Source organism: Aotus nancymaae, unplaced genomic scaffold, assembly GCF_030222135.1.
Source record: "Aotus nancymaae isolate 86718 unplaced genomic scaffold, 86718_ANA_hifiasm-v0.15.2.pri h1tg000006l, whole genome shotgun sequence".
NCBI lineage: Eukaryota > Metazoa > Chordata > Mammalia > Primates > Aotidae > Aotus > Aotus nancymaae.
This window is the reverse complement of record NW_026988417.1, coordinates 85,837,629-85,862,007: the sequence shown is the minus strand read 5'-3', so window position 1 is coordinate 85,862,007 and position 24,379 is coordinate 85,837,629. Positions and strand designations below refer to the sequence as shown.

General features: G+C 33.8%; 1 protein-coding gene across 3 annotated transcripts in view; it reads right to left on the bottom strand.

Moving 5' to 3' along the window:
• GRID2 (glutamate ionotropic receptor delta type subunit 2) overlaps positions 1–24,379 on the bottom strand; it is a 1,513,083-nt gene that overhangs the window by 728,354 nt on the left and 760,350 nt on the right. For all 3 annotated transcript variants that reach the window (XM_012437707.2, XM_012437708.2, XM_064369254.1), the window contains exon 3: positions 2,448–2,732. In XM_012437707.2, coding sequence (XP_012293130.1) covers positions 2,448–2,732 — 285 coding nt within the window. The remainder of the gene's footprint in view (positions 1–2,447; positions 2,733–24,379) is intronic.

Below are 24,379 nucleotides of genomic sequence, written 5' to 3'. Positions count from 1 at the left end.
TATTTTTCATAAATTATTAAGTTAAATAAGTGAAAAAGCAAGTTCATCCCATGAATAAAAGAAAATTCCTAAAGCAAACCTCGTATCTAACTAGATGACCCAATCATACGTTACATGATTTTTCCATCTTATTTACTCAAAGAAAAACTCAGGAGAAAAGAATAAGAAATTTCAAACATGTATAAATGATTCTGTGACTATGAATTTAGTATACATTTTCAAAATATAGTTACCTCACCCACAATAAAAATGTCTTCTTTTATACAAATTACCTGACTATAATCTATGTAGGACTTGGAAACAAACTAACAAGGAATTTTCTTGTTTCATGGTCATTTATAATGAAAGAGTAATGTTCTTGTTTTAATGTTGAGAAAATGCCTTAATCAAAAGTCACTTTTCTGTTCCAAATCCTAGCACTTTGGGAGGCTGAGGTGGGCAGATCACAAGGTCAAGGAATAGAGACCATCCAGGCTAACATGGTGAAACTCTGTCTCTACTAAAAATACAAAAAAGTAGCTGAATGTGGTGGCATATGCCTGTAGTCCCAGCTACTCAAGAGGCTGAGGCAGGAAAATCACTTGAACCCAGGAGGTGGAGGTTGCAGTGAACCACAATCATGCCACTGCACTCCAGCCTCGGCAAGAAAATGACTGTCCATATCAAAAAAAGTTACCTTCTGTTCTTTATTTCATAGGACTATTTTCATAGTACTAACTAAAAGCACCATGGCATGTGTATACCTATGTAATAAACTTGCACATTCTGCACATGTACCCTGGAACTTAAAGCATAATAATAATAAGAGTTAAGGTTTTTAAATTTATTATTTCAATACACGCTTGATCATAGGCCATGAGAATACCATTTAAGTTATAAAGCCCACAAATAATCTGACTGTAGGAAAATCAACCAAGGCTTATTCAGCAGGTTGATTACAGAGAATTTACTATGTTCACTAAATAATCCTATCAGGGAATTTCAGACTTGCGTTGGGTTCAATCCTTACTTTTACTGATGAGCCAATTATTTTTAATATCCTTTTTGTTTATTTTATTCATTTCAGTCTCTTAGTCTATGTTCTGTGACCCCTTAATAACATGAATTAAGCAACAAAAGTAAGGATTTCCGTCTTGGAGACAAAGGAGTATGTTTCCAGAGAGTGCCACAGACTTTGGCTGAAGCCTCTCCACCAAGTTTAATGGGACTCTGGCTGCCAAAACCCCAGGCAACGATTGAATGTTTAGGGCTAAATGTAACTGCCACTTGCTCTCCCTCCCTGGGAGTCCACAGCAGCTCTTTCCTATTTGTTGCTTCCCAGATTCCTGCCAACTTGTTTGTTCTCAGTTCTATTGATGGCACTTTCTGGCTGACTCTTGTGTAACTGTTCTCCAATATTGTTCACATTGCTGGGTAGCTTAGGACGAGAAGGCAATTTTTAAAATGTTTATTTACTTATTTGCCAAGAAAAGTAAGTTATGCTACAGAGAATGAAATCTTCTCTGATTTTTTTCAGAAAAATGTAAAAACTGAGCCCATCCATACTGAACAGAAAATTTTTCTATGACTCCTTCTCAAGACAACCTCTAAGAAAACACATTTCAAAATATGCATTCTTTAAAAAGATCTGTCCATTTTCCCTCATTTGGTTATACTCATCTATATTTTATTTCTCCCCCTAAAGACACAAATAAGAGGCAACTATAGGTTAAGATCTCTGGATAAAAAAAGATATATGCATTCAGAAAAATATATGTCAACCAAAATATTATTTGGTTTAGTTTTTAATGAAGCACCAGTAAATATACTGAGACAAAGCATTGTCTTCTCAAATTATGGTAAATTTAGGGACAATGCTTTGTGTTTTACCTTGGAAGATTAAAGAAATTGTTTTTGTAGTACTGAATACTTTTGTGAGATTTCCTACATAGATAACATACAATATGAACTGTATGATGATATAATTTTAGTGATTCCAAGCAGCTAAGTATTCAGTAGATTAAAATCTACACAAGGGTGTAAGCAAGATCTTTCAGATTTCATTTAACCAACTAATAGAAAGAGGTAAATTTTCAGTGTTCTAGGGTTATCCAATATGGTCTTCTGCATTATAGAGACGTATACATAGTTTTGAAAGGGAAGAAAGACAGTGTTGTTTTTATGACTAAATTCCCATTATTAGAAAAATCAAGATGTAATGGAGTCAGATTCTCTCTAGAAACATTTGTAAACTGAGCATTAAGTGGTACAAGTATTTATATTTAAACTTCACTTTATATCAAAATGTTGGACTTAAACACATTAATTTAAATACCTAAGAAGAATATGACAAAACAAGAAAATCACAAATAACAATGATTAATTTCCTTGAAATTTTTAAGATTTCGTGAAATTGCTTCTCATGCAAATATCAGCTTAAAAAACTCACACAAATTATAAACACTTACCATATTCACTATCATAGAATATAATGAATTTCTGCCAGGCATACTCTGTGACCACTCTTAAGATAACGTCATTCAAGTAGACAGGTGGGCGAACTGAGAGAGTGTAGTCATCATTCCTGTTGCTCCGCGTGAGTCCACAGCCACTCCTCGGGGTCCCAGCTGTTGAGCGCTGAATGAAGAGGTGGGGGATATGCATGGCATCTGCCAAAGACTGGAGGGATCCTGCTGATGTACAGCCAATGGAGCTGACCAGGGCCAAGATGCCTTGATTCATAAGTTCACAGGCTGTAAGAAAGCACAGTAATATTCAAAATGTCAGTGGGTTTCACATATTTTCCCTTTTTGAGAAGCAGTGGATAGATAAAGCTTACAGATTTTTATACAGGTATGCAAATGTTTTAGAAAAGAACATTCTATATGAGGAGATCCTCAAATTACAAAGTGCTATTGGTATTTCAAGAATTCTGCTCTTATTAGCTATGTGACTTGTGCAAATTACTTAGCTTCTCTTGGCTTAGTTTCATCATCTGTAAAGAGGGTAAAATTATGAATCTTCCAGGATTATTGCAAGGATTAGAGAAAATACAGTGTCTGTTATTTGCCTCTCACATGACAAATATTCAATTAGTGGGAGATAAACTTTTATAATTATCAATTTATAATTCAGAGAAAAGATAATTCCCTACTGAATGTATAATACAAGGTTTCAAAAAGTAGATGATATGTAAACTGGTGTATAAATGGAAAGATGAAGGTTTGGAGGAAAGCATTTCTGGCCACAGAAAACAGCAATTCTGGTATCTAAAAACTTGATAACATTGCCCCTTTTCATAAATTGGAGAAATAAAAATGTTTTTGTTCTTTTCTTGACAGTAAGAAAACTTATGGTCAAATCAAATCAAATACTAAATTGTAGCCACTGTCTCACTCTGGTTCCCAGATCAACAATTTATAATTTCTACTATATGGTTACAATCTATTTTAATTTCACTTTAACTATTCTATGTGCATATCTCAAAATGTACTTAAAACTGGATCAAATGCAAATTGTAAGTAAATGTAAAGAAATTGCATACACAGAAAAAAGAGTTAAGAGGTATAATGACAATCTTTGAAAAGATTAAAAATAAATTCAAAAATAAATGCTGAAGAAATCAATGAAAAAATTATTTTTATATTGGAAGCTCATTTGTTATAACTGGTTCAGCCTTATTTTAGATTTTAGGCATTCTAAGTATAACATTCTTAAGATTCAAAATTTATTATGGATTGTTTTACATAGTTCTTAAAAAATTTAAAGGAAAACTTAATGGTAATTCTTGTATATAATTAACTGGCCAGTTAATGAAGGCTGATTTAAAGTGCAAGCTTAAAAGTACTGTACTAATTATAAGCATACCATCATCAAATAAATCTATTATTATTAGTGCCAAGCCAACCAATACATGCAAAATAAATAAATAATTATTAGAGACATATTTTTTAAGCATTGCTTCATGAAAGAGATTATACTGATTTCCAATAAATGTGAAAGCATCAAGGATGGATGCTGCTGCTGCTTCTTTTTTGTTTGTTTGAGATGGAATCTTGCTCTGTCACCCAGGCTGGAGTGCAATGGTGTGATCCCACCTCCCAGGTTCAAGCAATTCTCCTGCCTCAGCTTTCTGAGTAGCTGGGATTATAGGCACACACCACCATGCCTGGCTAAGTTTTTTTGTTTTTTTTTTTTCTTTTTTTTTTTTGTATTTTTAGTAGAGACAGGTTTCACCATGTTGGTCAGGCTGGTCTCAAACTTCTGACCCCGTGATCTACCTGCCTTGGCCTCCCAAAATGCTGGGATTACAGATATGAGCCACTGTGTCCGGACCAGATGGATGCTTCTTAGACCATAACATTTTGAGGTCTAATGTTAGCAAAAATCACATGTTCTACTCAAGTACATGAATTCAATTTTCATAGAAAATAATGTTTATGCTTAGAAGTTCAATAAATTAATGTAAAAAGAGTAATCAAATTTTTATTTCATTACTTTCCTATGTATGACCATTAATCATTTATATAAGCAAAAAGAAAGTCACTTTTTAGAAGAGATTTTATTTGTAGCATTTAAAATCAAAATAAGAAAAGTGCCTTAATGTGTACACAGCTGGATTCAAACTTCAGATTACACCAATTACAGGTAATTAAGTAAATATAATCTTTTACATACTTCTACCACAAAACTTATAAAGTTATCAACACTGAAATTTGGAGAAAAATTTACTTTCAGTATTATATTCTGTCACATATAACATTGTAGGAAAACTGACTGTTTTAATCTTCAGATTTAGAAGGATAAATTCCAAAATTAAAATTCATACATTAATCTTGCTTAGCAGATAAATTTGCTTTAGCATATATTCTTGTTTCCTTCAATCCACTGTTACTTTCTATTAATCTCCATTAGAACACAAATTAAACAAATACTAAAACCAGTTATTTTTGTATAAGAAAATGTGTTGTTTTTGGATTACTATTTGGTGTTACTTATCATGCTATTCGTATGAGTAAGAATATCTGAAATTTTCCTATAAAATCAAAATAGAAATAATCAAAAATTATGGTCAGAAAACATATAATATCAGGCCTGGAAGATAATTTGGAGATCATGCAGTCCAAGGATGGAAAATTTGCTTTACCTGCTGTGCTTATGATGACTTGTTGGTAAACTGGCATCTTGGAATGTTGTTTTGAGAGTTTGAGACTCAATAAGAAAAAGTACCAAAAGCATTTTGTTAGGTTTCTCATAGAAATAGACTGGGAGAGTAGTGGCCTGTAAGTTACAAATGAGCATCCCTCTGTTAGTACCCAACCCTTTATTGTCAAGAAATCACACACAAAAACTTAAAAAACAAAATAGATGACCCAGCTCTCTAATCCACTTCCCACTGTCCTTTTCACCACAACAAGCACAAATAGAGAGTTTTGTATTTGTATCCTTAAAATTTTGCATAGCAAAGATAAAGCTCTAAATAGGGAAAACCTCAATTTGAGATAGTTTTATTGTCCAGTTTGTTGAAAGGACAGATTCACAAGAAAAAAATGAACAAACTCATTCAAAAGTGGGCAAAGGATATGAACAGACACTTTTCAAAAGAAGACATTTATGAGGCCAACAAACATATGAAAAACGCTCATCATCGCTGGTCATTAGAGAAATGCAAGTCAAAACCACATGGAGATACCATCTCAGGCCAGTTAGAATGACGATCATTACAAAGTCTGGAGACAACAGATGCTGGAGAGGATTTGGAGAAATAGGAACACTTTTACACTGTTGGTGGGAGTGTAAATTAGTTCAACTATTGTAGAAGACAGTGTGGCAATTCCTCAAGAACCTAGAAATAGAAATTCCATTTGACCCAGCAATCCCATTACTGGGTATATATCCAAAGGATTATAAATCATTCTATTATAAGGACACATGCACAGGTATGTTCATTGCAGCCCTGTGTACAATAGCAAAGACCTGGAACCAACCCAAATGCCCATCGATGATAGACTGTACAAGGAAAATGTGGCACATATACACCATGGAATACTACACAGCCATAAAAAATGATGAGTTTGTGTCCTTTGTAGGGACATGGATGAATCTGGAAACCACCATTCTTAGCAAACTGACACAAGAACAGAAAATCAAACACTGCATGTTCTCACTCATAGGCGGGTGTTGAACAATGAGAACACATGGATACAGGGAGGGGAGCATCACACACTGGAGTCTGTTGGGGGGTAATGAGGAGGAACAGCAGGGCGTAGGGAGGTTGGGAGGGATAACATGGGGAGAAATGCCAGATATAGATGATGTGGGGGATGGAGGCAGCAAACCGCATTTCCAAGTATGTACCTATGCAACAATCCTTCATGTTCTGCACATGTACCCCAGAACCTAAAGTGCAATCATATATGTATAAAGAAAGGAGGTAGTGACACTGAAGAGGAAAGGAAGACCTCACACAACTAAAATGAATTGGGACTGGATGACTCAAAATAAAACACTAGTTGTGCACATATAAGAACGGGCCTGGGCCAGGCGCGGTGGCGCACACCTGTAACCCCAGTACTTTGGGAGGCCGAGGTGGGTGGATCATGAAGTCAAGAGATTGAGACCATCCTGGTCAACATGGTGAAACCCTGTCTCTACTAAAAATACAAAAAATTAGCTGTGCATGGTGGTGCATGCCTGTAATCCCAGCTACTCAGGAGGCTGAGGCAGGAGAATTGCCTGAAACCAGGAGGCAGAGGTTGCAGTGAGCCGAGATCGCCATTGAACTTCAGCCTGGGTAACAAGAGCGAAACTCTGTCTCAAAAAAAAATTAAAAAAATAAAAAAGGAATGGGCCTCCACAGCAACCTGCCATTTCCCCTTCAAGGCTCTATTTGATGCTGATTTCGGCCTATTTTACCAAAACAAAATGTCGGTTGAAGCATGGAAGATAGAAATTGATTTGCTCTGGATCTATAGGAACCTAGATAAAGGTTAGTATAAAAAATAGACTATAACTCATGACAGCTGAAAGGAGATTTCAGGAAATAAAAGGCTGCAATAAGAACAGAAACAAAGCTTAATAAAGCAGACTACCTTTTGCAAGAATTTCATGTCTTGACAATTAAAAGACTTTATTATTATGAGTTGTAGTTTCATAGGATGCATAGTCAGTTCATTAGATATAGAATGAGAACTGAATTTGGAAGATCAGAACGTGTGTGTGTGTTTATCAACTACTTTAAAATAATCTAAACCTAGACCATCGCAATGGCATATTTCTTTATCATTTGTTCAAGCTTTGTGATTTATTTACACTATATATACACATATAAATGAACATCTGTATATACACCACATTGAAAAGCTTGCTGGTTTGTGACTCCAGCTGTTTGAGATTCTAACACTATCAAAGATGTTTCGAGTTTGAATTAACTGCCAAAAGCACAGCTATTATTTTTATTATTTTTAATAGCAATTGCAGTTAGCAACACTTTTACCCTTCATGGTCACTCTACAGTTATGGAATTTAATTCTGCTCTATAAATGTATATATTTAAGCTAAGTTATGTTCATGTAAACTATCATTTTCGTTTATTAAGCTAAGCATTTTGAGTCTTTTTTTTTCCTTAGTAAAATAAGATAAAAAATAAAATGTATAGAGTTAAAAAAATTTATTACCTCTTACTGAATACTCACTGAGAACTCAGTGAAACATTTTTGGGTAGCATTATAGTTTTTGAACCCATATATTCTTTGTGATTTTTTTTTCTCACTTGTTTATACTGACCAATTTGTCCTGATATAACTTCTTCCAGTGATGTTAAGTCACATCAGGACTTTAGCACATTACATTCATACACTGCTATGGTTTGAATGTGCCCCCCAAAGTTTAGGTATTGAAAACTTGATCCCCAAAGTGGTGATGTTGGGAGGTGGAACCTAATGGGATGTGTTTGGGTCATGGGGGCACTACCTGTTTGAATCGATTAATGTTATTATTGTGAGAGTGGGCTCCTTATAGAAGGACAGGTTTGGCCTCCTCTTGCCTTTCTCTTGCTTTCTCTTTGGCCTTCCACCATAGGATGACACAGCAAGAAGGCCTTCTCCAGATACCAGTATATTGATCTTGACTTCCCAGCCTCTAGAACTGTGAGAAAATACGTTTCTGTTCCTTATAAATTACTCAGTCTCAGGTAGCAACACAGAAGGGATGAAGACATACATATTCATCAACATACATGTAAGGCTGGTCGCCTCGCCGGGAGCTCGGACATGCCCACCCCCCTCCATGCCTAGAAACCACCTCACCACTCCACGCCCACTTCTGCACTCAGCACGCAAATCTGTAGCTCTGCACTCAGCACCTAGCCTGCCGTTAAACTACCCCATGCCCACTTTTGCACTCAGCACACAAATCTGTACTCAACACTAGCCTCTGCACTCAGCACCTAGCCAACCATTGAGAAACCCCGCCAACATTTAAAAGAAGCCCCACCAGAACCTGCCAATAACATTTTGCCCTGTCCAGGTCCAACTCTCCCTGGGCAGCCCGCTCACTGGAAATCCCACCCACCTGCCAATGGCAGCTTACCCTGTCCATGCCCTGCTTCCCCACAACCAATCAAAACGCCTCCACTCCCTATAAAACCCCACGCCCAAGAGGAGTCAAGCACAACTTCTCCTGCCCCTCCTGTTGGACCGCAGAACCTCGCCCAGGAGCCGATTAAATTTATTCATTCCAATAACTGGCCTCAGTTGCCTCATTCGAACTTCAGTTGCTGCATTTAAACCTTACAATACATATCAACTTTCAACCATGTACCAGGAACTTATCTGGAGATCAGAAATTGTATGTGACTGGATTTATTCTCAAAGAGCTCCCAGTCTGTCCACCATAGTCTTTCCAAAACCTGCCCTGCATCACAATCAAAAGTGAAGATTAAAAACTAGAGATGACTACTCCTAGAGTTTCGAGTTTATTCAGTCCAGGCTTTTAATTTTATATTTGCATTATAAAATGTTATCTGAATAGTTCAATGTGTAACCCCTTCTGAAAACATTAGCCTGGTGGATTGTAACTGCAATGCTCTTTGAAGTGGTTGTTGCAGAACACCTAATATTTGTTAATTTTTTATTACTTTTCTCAATAATTTTCAGTCATATTCAACAATGACAAAAACTGGGCAGTGGAGCTTCACTATTTTTGTATTCTTTCTATGGCAACTAAATGTAATCTAATTTCTTTTTCTCTGTTTATTTCATTAATGAATCACAAACATAATATTGATGATTGCTTTTTAAATCTTCTAACAAAAAGCTCCAGGCATTTGCTTTTATACTTCTAGGAATATAGCAACAGAAAACAATTTCAGCTTATCTAGACATTTAGAATTCTTTGCAAATATGGTTTTAAGCAACCACTTGAGATGTGACATTTAAAAGACGGTCTATATTTGAGACATCATCAATGTAGTTTGCCAGAAATAAAATCATCTGGACCAATTTCTCCAAATAAAGCTTGTCTTTATATATAAATAGTGTTACAAGGTCCAATTTAATTATAATTATCTACTTAGGAAATGAAAATACAAAAAAAATTTATTTTAATTAAAAAGTGTTAAGATTTTGTTCCTTCTTACAAAATAAAAATGCCAGAATGGTTGATTACCAGCCATCAAATGAACTCAGCTGAGTAATTTTCAGTCAACTACTTTTTTACTCATCTAAAGACAAATGAACCTTTAATTACAATTAGTGATCCAAATCTGAGAAAAATTAAACATTTAATATGGCACATACTATAAGTTACCTTATTTTTCAATTTATATCTCTAACAACGCTGTGTAGAAAAGCTCTTATTATTCCCATTTTCAAGTAAGAAAATTCTGACTCAGTGACATTAAATGCATTGTCTGTCATACCACTAGTAAATCCATAACACTAGTAAATGGCAGAGATGGGATTCAAACCTGGCTTAGATTAGAATGTCTGGGCCATAAAGAACTACAAAATAAATCATTGTTTTTAAACATAAAAGGCCATATAAAAATTTAGAAGGATTTTAACTCTCCCTTATTACAAAATTCAGAAAAATTCAGCCTCCTAGATATAAAAAAGAAAAAAAAAAAAAGAAAAGAAAAGAAGAAATAAGAATAAATCTTTACACCCTTCTTCTGCACTGGGGCCAATTTCTATGCAGTAGTAGACACAACTTAAAATAAGAACAAGAAGATGATATGGTTCTCAGAAAATTGAATCCAAAGAGAGAAAGAAGACAAAAACAAAAATGTAAATTAGAAAAAAATAATTTTAGGAAGGTGATAGAGTTTGGCTGTGTCCTCACTCAAATATCTTGAATTTTAGTTCTCTTAATCCCCATGTGTTGTGGGAAAGGCCCAGTGAGAGGTAATTGAATCAAGGTTTTTCCCATGCTGTTCTTGTGATAGTGAATGAGTCTCATGAGATCTGATGGTTTTATAAAGGGCAGTTCCACTGCACACACTCTCTTGCCTACCACCATGTCAGACATGTCTTTGCCCCTCCTTCATCTTCCACCATGATTGCGAGGCCTCCCCAGCCATATGGAACTGTGAGTTCATTAAACCTCCTTTCCTTTATAAATTGCCAAGTCTCTGGCATTCCTTCATAGCAGTGTGAAAATGGCCTAAAACAGAAGTTGAATTTTGTATAGTAATCAGATCCCCCCAAAATAAGTAACAAATAAAAAAAATTATAAATGAAAAAAAAAAAGAATAATCCTTAACAGTGTTCTCTTTTTTAAAAAAGTTTGAGTTGGGGATTAAAAGATTGATTCTCTATGGTTTCAGCTCCAAATAATTTCAGCTCCATGTGTTTTTAAAGGAAAATTTCAACAAGGCTGCCAAATGGTGCTGAGAAGAACCTAGAAAGTATTGAGTACACTTTCAATTAAAGCTAAAGTGATTCTACCATCATTGATGTAATAAAAATGAGAATAATGCACTATTACTTTATTTTTATTTTGTTTGGAGTTTACAAAATGGTTTCACATACATTTTATCATTTGATTAGCATGGCTAGATTGATTATATTCCTATTCCCCTTTATTCAAGGCTAAATTGAGGCTTATTTTTACATTGCTATTAAGTAAAAAAGACAAGGCTGGAACACATATTTTTTGATGTTTACTTTGTATATTTTGATATACTTTATATATTTTATAAGTTTTATACAATTTATATACAAAATAAATTTAAAATACAAGACAAAATTATTAAATATGCTAAATATATTTATATGTATATATTTACTTTATAGTTTTTCTATGATATATTTCATAGCTTCTGATAAGGGAATCAGATCAATCCCCTATCTTTTATGTTAGTAACAATTCTTCAAAGAACACATATATTTGCATGTATATTATCCATATGTTATATATGGAAAATGTAATTTTTATCAGACAAGTGCCAGGTACATAGGGTGCAAGATGGCCCAAGAAAAGCACAAGTATAATGGATGAGACAGAAGATATTCATGTGAATGTATAATGAGGTACTGAGTAGGTGCTAGGCCAAAAGAGAACATTATTCTATGATAGCACAAAACCACTTTTCTTTTCTGAAACTGGAGATTGGAGAAGCATTTGCTACAGAATTGAATATAGAGATGCAGTTTGAAGGATAAGTAGGAACTAATTAAGTGGATGGAAGTTACCTTGATGAAAAAGAGCAAAGAAAATGTTTCCAAAAGAAGAAATAGAATGTGCAAATATCCTGTGACACAAAGATAATGAAATACCAGAAAGGCAGGAGGAGCCAAGTGGCTGGATTGCAGAGAGCATGGTAGAGAGTGGGGCAAAGTGAATATGGAGGAATAAGCAATAAATATAATCTTTGAGGGAGTTTGTGATTTTGTTATTAATATGAAGGAGAACTTTAAATGTCTTAGTGCCACCCTTTATCTGCATTTATATAACTGCCTTTAGTCTTGTATTTCAAATTTATTTATCATTCATGTAGCTTTTCAGAAATTTTAAAATTATATACAATGAAATTGTTGGTCTTGTAGGAATATTTTGCTTCATATTGTGTTTAGAAAGGCCTTTTCCCAATAGTCTGCAGATTTATAAAATTATCAGTTTATTTAAAACAACACCTTCTCTGTCCTATACATAACTGGCGGCTGATGAAAGATACAGAAATTGAACTTTAGGAAACTAGATGAATGCAGAATGTTGTATTTGACCTTTATAGATAAAATTTAATCTTCCTTCATAATCATAATCATAACAAGCAAAGAGTGAGGATTAAACATAATTGTTGCAAGAATAATTCAGATCATATTACATGTCTGTCTTTAAAACTTTTAATAATTTTATAGAAATTTTATTTATTAAAATTATTGTTCTGTATAATATAAAACATGTTGTATTTTAAACTGATTCTTTCTGGATGAATGACTGGATATTTAATATATTCCAGAAAATTATATCCCATAAAAATAAGAACAAAATCTTGAGAAAGATGTGGGGAACAGTGTTTTTGTGTTTCTGTAAGAGAAAGATAGAGAACGACAAAGATAGTATTTTACATTGCTTTCTCAGTTACTGCTATTTATCCAGACTATCAGAACCCAATCTCAGAAGTCATCTTTAATTATTTCTTCTCTTTTGTTTCTCATGCTCCTCCATCTTAACTTGGTTATTACATAATGTTAATTTGATTCCTAATGTTTCTCAAAACTCTTATTTTCTTGATATATCTGCTGCCAGTTCCTTAATTCGAATGATATCACCACATACTCATTTACCAAAACTGTCTTTAAGCTGGCTTGATTTTACAGCACTGAGCCTAGAGTCTAACCTTTCTTAAATCATCTATACTGTAAACAATCATATCTATGTTTTAATGGCATTATGTCATTCCCATGTTTTAAAGGTCATCAATAAAAGACTGAGGAATTGCTACAAACTAGAAGAGACCAAGCAGGAATGACAATTTAATGAAATATAAGATCTTAGACAAAAATCCTGAAACAGAAAAAAAAAGTCATTAATAAGGAAGTTGGGCTGAGGTGAGTGAATCACCTGAGGTCAGGAGTTCAAGACCAGTCTGACCAATATGGTGAAACACCATCTCTACTAAAAATACAAAAATTTGCCAAGTGTGGTGGCACGGGCCTGTAGTCCCAGCTACTCAGGAGGCTGAGGCAGGAAAATCGCTTGAACCCAGGGTTGGAGGTTGCAGTGAGCTGAGATCGCACCATTGCACTCCAGCCTGGGTGACAGAGAGAGACTTCATAACAACAACAAAAAAAGAGGCTGGTGAATTTTGAACAAGGTCTGTGGTTCAGTTAATAATACTGCGCCAATGTTCAATGACTGTTCTTGATAATTTTACTTTGATTATAGAAGATGCTAACATGAGGAAGAGTGGTGTGAATAATATAAGGGAATTCTTTTTACCATTGTCACATTTTTCTGAAAATCTAAAACCAATTTAAAATAAAAATTTTAAACATAAAACTTCCAATGTCATCATACAACTTCTGTAAGCGAAAGCCAAACTCTTAGCATAGCATACAGAATTCTTTATTATGTGGCACTGATTTACGTTTTCATGCTCATCTCCAGCTCTTTGCCTTGTTAAGGTATCTCCCTGCTATTCCACACACTCCCCTACCACCATGCTATTTTAATTACCTTATTTCTTCAGCAGCCTATGTGCTTATACAAAGAGATAACTTTGACATCCTAACAATACTGAGTATTCCAGTTCATAAGCATGGTGCATAACTTCCTTTATTTAGCTTTTTAAAGAATTTCTTTCAGCAGTATTTTGTAGTATTCAGTGTACAGATCTTGAACCTTTGTCAATTTATTCCTAAGTATTTTATAATTTTATATTCTATTATAAGTGGTACTTTTATTTTAATTTCCAAATTTCATTGCCAGAAAATATGGAAATACATAAAATTTTGTGTATGGATCTTATATCATGAAACCTTCTTAAACTCACTTCTTCTAGTTTCCTTTTCTGAAGGATTTTCTATAGAGAGAATCATGTTGTCTGCAAATAAAGGCAGTTTTACTTCTTTCTTTCCAATCTGTATACCTTTTTTTTTCCATGCCTTATCGCACTAGCTGGTACCACCAGTCCAATTTTAAATAGATGTAGTAATAGCAGCCCCCCTTCTCCTTTTCCTGATTTTTTAGGGGAAAATATTCAGTCTTTCACAATTGAAAATAATGTAACCTGAAGGTTTTTGGATTATGCTCTTTATGAGTTTGAGGAAGTCCCCTTTTATTACTGAGAATAGAGTTTGCTCAGGAATAGAGTACTTCAGAGTTATCAGGAATGGATATTGGATTTTATTGAAAGTTTTTTCTGCATCTATTGAGAAAACCATATGGTTTTTCTTTTTTAGCCTGCTAATATGGGCAATTACATTGATTGATTTCTGAATGTTAAATTATCCTTGCAAGGATAATGCTGGCCTCAGTAAATGAGTTAGAATGTAGTCACACATTTTCAATTTTCTGGAAGAGTCTGTGTATAATTAATGTTATTTTTCCTGAAAAGTTGGTAGAACTCACCAGTGGAACTTTCTGGGCCTGGAGTTTTAATAGTGAGATAATTTATAATTATAAAATCAGTTTTAGAAACAGATATAGGCATATTCAGCTTATCTATTTCCTCAGTAACTTATATTTCAAGGAATTTGCATTTTTCATCTAAATTGTCAAATTTACTGACATAAAGGTGTTCGTGATATTCCCTTGAAATTTGAAGTAATATTGGCTCTCTCTTTACTGATATTGATAATTTATGTCAATGTCATGGCTTCTTTTTCTGCCTCTTGGAAACGCTTCCAGCATCACTAGTCACACTTTGTATGGGTCTCTTGCTATTATCCAAGGTTTGCCATATTGCACTAAACTTGGTGAAAAATATGCAAGAACTGTGAGAGGTTACTTTTTACTGTAATATACAATTTACTGGAGAGACAAACGGCTCACACCATGTTACTTGTAACACTTGAGCTCACCACAATTGCAACTGGAGTTGGCTCTGAAATTATCACAGTAGTACAATATGTGCTACAGTTAATTTTATGCAGTTTTAATTAAATGCCCATTTACACATTTGTTTATATTTCTTTAGACTGGGCATGGCGCCATGTAAGGTCTGTGAGTGTGTCTGTAAGTTTTGATACATTTTAACCTTCCATAATAGATTTGTGTAAATTTTATAGTAGTAAATGTAGACTAGTATCTAGTCATAAAATAGACTTGTATCCAGTTTACTTTATGAATTCATGACCTACCTTAACTTTTCTTATTTTTAAAATATTTCTAGACTATACCATTCATACATGAGTTTTTTTCAAATTGTTGCAAACCTCCAAGAAATTTTCCAATATATTTATTTAAAAATCTGCATAAAAGTGGGCCTGCACAGTTCAAACTCCTACTGCTCAAGGCCCAAGTGTACTATGCCTAGTCCCCTACAGCCATAGGTCCACTAAGAGAACTCTGTTTCTTATTCTTCTGATCTCAACTTTCTCAAGAGCACTGGCTGGAAGAGTATAGCAATAGCTTGCAAATAAAGAGAAACTCCTCTTGTGTCTGCTATTCCAAATAAATACAGTAGTTCACACTTAGCCTTTATGAGTTCATAAAAATCGCAAGTGATTCTTTTAGCTTATATAGAAGACAGTAACCTCTTGCTCCTAGGTTATCTTGAGGCTGTACTGTTTTGTTGTCTGTCCCTTTTTGAAAGAACTTGTCTCTCTTTGGATTTCAGTTTATTTGGTTACTTTAAGAAAAGTTACAGCTTTAAAAAAATTAGAATTTAATAGATTTTTGGCTTTTTCTCATTTTGCAGGTGGGAAAAAGTGTTTTGTATCTTTTTACACTCAAAGCAGAGGAGGAAGTTTATCTACTCCTTAATTATCCCTATAACATATTTAAGTCTTTGTTGCATCGTAGTTACCTTTATGTGTCTAGTCTTCTGGATTTGACATTGTATTTTCCAGTGCTTTTCTGAAATCCAGTACCTTGCACCTTATAAACTCAATTACAGTTTTTAATTACATTTAAACAGACTTTAAGTATTAATTTTGATTAGAAAGAGTGTACTGCTTCTGAATGGCACAGTGATAATTTTTTTCTTTTATGAATATTTTATCTATTGACGGCTTTGCCATTCAGGCACACACATTACATGAAGAGAAATCCTAATTCTTCAGGAGAACTCTCTTATCGTGGCCCACAGGCCCTTTATAAGCTTGTTCCTGGCCATGAATATAACCCAAACTCCTATTTCCATCAGCCTTTCTCACTCTTCTTTGGCTCACTCATTGGTCACACTGTTCTGTGAATTCACTTTTCCTTCTATTTCTTCTGCGTGGAGTACTCTGCACCCAGACATTCCTTCGTCTTATTTCTTCATGCAAATCCTCAGTTTCTGAAGCCCCTCTTATTAGCATCCCTGTTGCTCTCTATCTCCTGATCTTACTTAATATTTTCCTTAATAGTCATCATCATTTGACTGTATTTTATATATCTGTTTCTCTATTTTTACTCTTTCTTCCTCACTAAAATATAAGCTACATAAGAGCAGGAGCTTTATGTGTTTTGCTCAGTGCTTTATGCCCTAAACCTAGAACACAGATTGGTCTGTTTTAGGCACTTAATGAACATATGGTGAATATGAATGAATAATTTGAGTAAACAGGAAAGGGGTGATCTAATCATTAAAGGAGACATGGTGTAATGTAGGTTAGTTATGCTCTAAATGTCCTGTTACTCCCAGTAGCTCATTTTATGTTACTCAGATTCCACTGTTTACAGAAATAAGACACTCCTGCTGATAAAGAAGATCCCTAAATCTAAATGGAGCCAACAGTAGTATGAGGAACAGAGTGGAAAGAATCTGTCCTTCATAAGAAAAGCATTGTTTAGCATTCCCTATGCACACTATTTGAAAATATTGATATTATTTTGTAATAAGACTAGAATATATAAGCTCCATGAGAGGAAAGATGTGTATTTTTTAAAACTCAGATGTGCTTGGCATATAGAAGAATTCAGTAAATATTTCTTAAACTGTGAGTATAATGTAATGTGTAATAATTTAGAACATTTAATTCATAGCTAGAAATTCATAGCTAGCGTACTCCACAAAAGCTTTTGTAGTGGTAATATATCAAGTACAGTCTGTTGCCTGCTTAGTCTGTAAACATTCATTTCAAAAGTGCCTGAAGTTTTATTAGACTAAAATAATCTTGTAATAAGATATATTTTAGATCATTTTAAACTTGGCAGAAGAATGTAGTTTGGTTTAAAATGAACTAAAATGGCTATTCTATTTATTTTATAGCAACTATCAAAACTCATATGACTGTTGTAACATAGTATATTCATTCTAATTTATTATGATTTCTTTTTTCTTCTATCTTTAATCAGTGATTCTGTCATGATCTGATTAAGACATATAGTTGGCAGCTGGAGCTAGATCACAGTTATCTATTCATGAATCAATCATTATTATCACAATTTTTTGATAATCACATTTCACTTAGCATAAAACACATTTGGATTTATTCTCTGCCAGGAAGTAATCTTTTACCATCTGCAGTTTGTTATCATATTCTAATTTCACTAATAATACCTTTCAACTTAGTAGGAGAAGCATTTCTATTTCTGGGGGAAAAATAAACTGTCTATGTACTTTACAAAGCTATGGAACAGCGCATGAGGTCAGAAACACTATTTAATGGTTAGCTTGGCCCCTGCTAGCAGCAATTATGAAGTGAAAGGAGATAATTCCTGAAAAATATAGTATAAAATTTGTGGCAACTTTTCAAAAGACAGCTTGTCACTCAGTCATGTGGACTCCTTTCTTTGATATGTTTTTATAAGTAGTATTGTGCAAGTTGTTTAAAAGGCCTGTATTTAAATCTTTATCCCTAACATTTTCTGTGTGCAACTTAAATATAAAAATATAACGTTTCTTCTAAGTGAAGACAAATCAAAATACTAGGCTAACATGAGAATCTTTCTAACTATTGATATCAGCATAAAAAAAGTAAAAACCAAAGCAACCAACAACCAAGTAAGCCTCCATTTTTCCTACTATTGCCTAGAAACTGTTGATTTCAGAGAAAAAGCATCAGTAAATGTGTTTGCTCTATAATCCAGGGACCTAAGGTGTAAGTGAGGAATCTCAATTTTTAGTTCCAGTTCAGATGTAAGTCAGTGTTGTGCCTTGGGCAATAGTCATTTTTCTCTTTGGGTTTCAGTTTCTTCAGGCATTAAAGGTTGTGATTGACTGACAAGATCGTTTTCAGGAACCTCTCTCAGGAGACAGCACAATGATATTTCTCTCTTACTCTCTTTTCCTTGCTTCAATTACTGACCAATCCTTCCTCTAGCTGACACATTCTAACTTAATTGGTCACATTTTGACCTGAGAAAATTCTACTTCTTCAAAGTGGCTTTACATACTCAGGATTCAACATCAGACATTTTTACTTTCCTGTTTCTATGTTGGGGTTGGGTGCTACTAGAGAATCCATATACCCTTGTAAGCTTACGGTGATAGGAGTGTGATGAAATCTATTTATAATATGCCTTTTAAAAAACACCCTGGAATTTTGGATATTTTTCCCCCTACTCTGTAAGGGTTTATGGACTTTTCAAAGAAATGTTATCCATTTACAATGAAACTATTTTCTTCTAAATATACATATATATATATATATATACACACACATACACATATATACACACACACATACATATATCATATATGTTAATATTATATGGATTAATATAGTTTGTATGTTGTCCTCACCCAAAACTAATGTTGAAATGTAATCTCTAATGTTGGAGGTGGGGTCTTGTGAGAGGTGCTTGGATCATGGAGGTGGCTTCTCATGAATGTTTTGTACTAGCCCCTTTGTACTGTCCTCATGATAGTGAGTGAGTTTTGGGAGATCTGGTCACATAAAAGTGTGTAGTGCCTCCCTCCTCTCTCTCTTGTTTCTGCTCTGGCCATGTGACGTGCCTGCTCCTCCTTCACCTCCTACTGTGATTATAAGTTTCCTGAGGCATGCCCAGAAGCCAAACAGATGCCAGCATCATGCTTCCTGTACAGCCTGCAGAACCATGAGACAAATTAATCTCCTTTCTTTATGAATTGCCCAATATCAGGGATTTCTTCATAGCAATGCAATAATGAAATAATACATGGATGTATATAAAATTACATGTAACACCTTCTCTTCTCCCACGCCTCCCTCCAAAATGGAAAAGAGCTAAAGCTCTAACATAAGATTACTGAGAATTTCTTTTTTTATATAAATAGGACAGACTACTTTGAGTAGGAAATTTGGTTTCTTGTGGATATATATCAAAGAAGCGGTCTCTAGAAATGACATTTCTGATGAAGACATTCTCTTCCCTATGTCTTTATAGGAAACACTGTAATTTTGTATAATTGATTACACCTACTATGACATACTGCCCTGAACGCTTTTCACAAATGATATCCATAGAAATTGTTTTAATGAGAGTTAGATGTTCCAATTGCAAAGAAATGTTTTAACAGTAATAACATAATGATATTTTCCATAATTCTGAAAATTTCATTTCTAAGCCTTTTTAATCTCTTTTATACCCACAAATGTGGCAAATAGAGTACAATAATCACTCTTTACATATACTTGTACACAGTGATCATTATACTCTATTTGCCTCATATGGTTTTTGCTAGTAACAAATTAAAACATGTATCAAAAGTCCTTTCAACAGCAAAGTTATACTTTACTATAATTTGTATTACCATTAATCAAGTTTTTTAAACTGAAGGATTCTGAAGTATAGCTTAGCATAAAATGCATTTGAATTTATTTGGCATTATTGATTATTAAAGATCATAATCATTTGGAGATTAAAGTCTATAACCAGTCATTCAATCAACTATTAAGGATATGCCCAAATGAGTAACAGAAAAGCTAATACAAAGTCTTCACACTCTTTAGTAGCTTATAGCTGCATTGAAGATTCTAGGCTATTCAACATTAATCAAATATAGGTGAAATATTTTAGAAAGGTAAATAAATATGTAAATATTACTTAGGTTTAAATAGGACACCTGTTGTAATATGATTTGGACTAATTTAGCCTAAACTAGTTGGATAATCTTTTGCTTAAGAAGCACATTAACTCTTAAGTCCTTTATTGGGGTATCAATTTTTAATTCATTTTTTTTTATTGGCACAGTGTCCCTGCTTAATAAGTATTTGTTGAACAAATAATAAGGTGGCTCTTGGAAGTTCAATTTTTTTCTAAGTAAAGAGGAAAACCTTGTTTCTGATCTTTGCTTGAGCTAAAATAAGGTAATCATATGTGCTATGGTCTGAATGTATGTGTTTTCCCCAAATTCATATAATAAAGTCTCTCTCAAGGTGATGATATTAGATGTAGGGTCTTTGGGAGGTGACTAGGTCAAGAGGGCAGAAAATTATAACCTGATGAAGTGACTTCAATGGGATTAGTACCCTTATAATAGAGGCCTGATGGAGCTTCCTTCCCCTTCCACCATAACAGAACACGGGCCCTACAAGACACCAGATCTGCTGGCACTTTGGTGTTGGACTTCCCAGCCTCCAGAACTGTGAGAAGTACATTTCTATTGTTTATAAATTACCCAATCAAAGGTATTTTGTTAGAGCAGTCTGAATTAACTAAGACAATAAGTGTGCTTGGCAAAAGAGATGATTTAAGAATTAACAGAAATACCATCTCAGAAAACATGTACTATCTCTAGGTTTGTTGGCAACTTCACTGCAAATAGCTCAACTTGTAATGCAGTAATCAGAGAAGGGCTTGTCATTGTACAGTAATCCCCACTTATTTGCAGTTTTGCTTTCCATGGCTTTAGTTACCTGGAGTCAACCATGGTCTGAAAATACTAAATAGAAAATTCTAGAAATAAGCAATTCATAAGTTTTAAACTGCATACCATTCTGAGTAGCACAATAAAATCTCACACCGCCCTGCATTTTCCCACCTAGGACATGAATCATCACTTTGTCCAGTGTATGCACACTGTACATGCTACCTACCTATTAGCCACACAGTAGTCATCTGGGTTACGAGACAGACTATCTCCATTATTAAGAAACATAAGTAGTGCTTGTGTTCAAGTAAGTCTTATTTTTACTTCGTAGTGGCCCCAAAGTGCAAGAATAGCGATGCTGACAACTTGAATATACCAAAGAGAAACTGTAAGGTGCTTCCTTTAAAGGAAAAGACAAATTCACACATAGTACATATAAGCTACAGTACTATCTATAGTTTCAGGCATCTACCAGAAATCTTTGATGTATCCCCTATAAACAAGGGAGGACCAATGTATTAATTTAAGAGAAGGAATTTCATAGAGCACCAGGAATTATAAATATCATGGAGAGTAGTCATTTCTATGTCAGGCAGAGAGAAATGCTCATCAAATAATCATCTATTTACTGACCAAATGTTTAATAGTAACGAGAAGAACAGATGTAGTTAAATTACAATGTTACTTTTCTCTACATATCTTAGTACCATCTCATGTTAATTTTCCATGAAATCTTCACAAAAAGAAAGAACAAATACCATTTTGATAACGTTTAGGGCACTGTATAATCTAAACTCTGGTGTGCTGGTTACATATGTGTGCTCTGAGTTTTAATTCTGGTTCTATGCTTTTTAGCAGTAAAACTTAAGAAAGTTACTTAACCTCCCTAGGTTTTATTTTCCTCATCTCTAAAGTGGAAATGATATCAATACACACCACACACCACCAAGGATCACTATGGGAACTGGATGAGATAATATATCTCAGAGCAGTGCCTGATACACAGTGAGTGAACACTCAGTAACTGTTAGTCATTGTTTTTAGATTTGAATTTTTAAGAGAATGGAATCCAGAAAGAAACACGATATGTAAGGTAGTGTGTTTAAGAAGGGCAGATAGGATACAGCTAAACAGGAGCTTAAAGAACCATAGGAAAATGAACTGTTAGAGCTGTAGATAAAATTTTGAATCGTTATTGATATAACCAATGAGTATTAGCTACCTACTATGGGCAAATCTATGGTTGGTGCTGTAAATCAAGAAAATAATGAATTCCATGAAAATTCTTTATTGCATCCTAAGATTTAGTTTTGAATTTTAGGTTTTTAACTGTTTGTAAAATGTTCATGTCCTATATCTCTTGCATATCTTCTTTTAGTAGCATTTTTCAGAAAGAGATCAAACTTGTTTTTCAACCTGGGCATGCCTCAGAGCTACACATAAGTTATGACTAGCAGAGATAAAGTAAAGACAGTGACCTCTTTTGCCTTTTCCATGAGTGCAATCAGAGGAATCAGCTAAAATAATTAAAGCTATCAGCTTGAAATTTTCTCTCATTGTGAGTAAATACAGTTGTACAAACTGTATATGTGTGATTGTACTGAAAAGAAACCAATGTCAATGATACACAATGACAGTTTGGTGTTTTAATCAGAATTTAAATGAGATATACTTTTAAATATAATCTTTCCATTTATGAAATTTTAAAAGTAGGTTCAGAGCATCTGATGATTTACAGAACTCACTTGTTTTGTTTCCTGTACTCATCAATAAGTAAAAAATGCAAATAAAATTTACTAGTATCATCCCAAAAATACTTTTAAAAGTTTAACACATTTTCTTGCTTATATTCCCATTTTTACTTTGTATTGAAAAACACAAAAATATGTAACCTCTATCTTATTTAGTAACTATTCTTAAAATATTGAATATGCTTTGAAGAGTATCATTTCTGTTTATAAGACAACAGAATGATTCGCCAAATCTATAATGGAAACAAGTAACAATCTACTTGGAATAAGCTTATTCTTCAATCAATTCATTATAGAAATTTTTAAGACAAGGATGATTAAAGTGAAACAAATTTATCTAAACCATTAACATGAAATATTATTAAACATGTGCTAATGTATTTAAAAGAGTGACATCAACTACTTGGAGATACAGTAGAAAATTACTGGAAAATACGGCCAATTTCATTTCCTTTCAAGTTTTAGATGTGAAGAACAAAAATATCTGCTCAGGCAAAAAGATCTGGAAATTTGGTTAAACCCAATCTCTTAATAATTCACAAGGATGCTTTCTACCTTGATTAAACCCATGTAGCGTCACCTACTCTGTCCTGACTTTGTGCTTGCCTATTAGTCAGGGAGAGGGGACATGGAAGAAAAAGCCTAGACAAAAGCAGGTAAATGTGGAGAGAGAAATAATCCGCACTGGTTGAAGCTCTTGAATTTAGTATATGTCCTGGCAGGGAGCTAGTAAATGCTGATATAAATTTATCTTATATCGCTAAAATTATAATTCCATCAATGTAATTTATAAAATTATAAAATTACATCTTATTTCCAAAGCCCCAAGTAGCATCTCACATTACTGTTTCAAAGCAACAAAAGAAAATACATAGGAGAGAATTACACACAAAAAAGGCATTCTTGATTTTATTGTCTGTAAGTAATGATGGAAAAAATACAAGAAGAAAAATATATAAATAGTATTAGGTTGTGCAAAAGTAGCAAAACCTGCAATTACTTTTATACCAACCTAATATTATACTATTTTAATAAATTAATATTATAATTTTATTGTTATATGATATATACCATTGTATTTAATATGTTAAACATAGAATATATTAAATATAATATATATACATACATATATTTCTTATGTTATTTAACTTCCTGATATTGTGGGACATTGAGAAAAGATAATTTCCTTTAACTTAAACAAAATGAATTTAGAAACTACACTGTAGGCTTTGGTGATTAAAATACAATTCTTGCATTTAAATATTTTATAATCTAGAGGGAAATTCAGCCTGGATATATAACTTCCCAAATAACACTTGCAAATTTCAGTTTATTCATCTGCAAACTGGAGATAGTAATGCTTACAGGTGTATTTGGAAACATGAAAATATTTGAAAGATGTAAGCTATGATTACAGCTATTAAAAGATAGTCACTTACTCATTTCAAAATTCAAAACTATATAAAATTGTATTTAGTCCCAAAAAGAAAATACTTACTAGAAAAATGAACACTATCATCCACAATTTTTACATTTGACAGCTAACCATTAGTCACATCCTAAGTATCAGTCAAGATCATTTCCTATGTTTCACTCTATAAATTTGAATATATCCGTGTATAGGCTGTGTAAGTGGGAGGAAAAAGAGATTTGTTCACAAGGAGTTAGGAGAAATTAATTGCAGATTTACTGACTTCTAAAGTTTATTGTAACACTCGATTGTTATCAAGTATGTATCTTCTGTACACGATTCCCTACACAA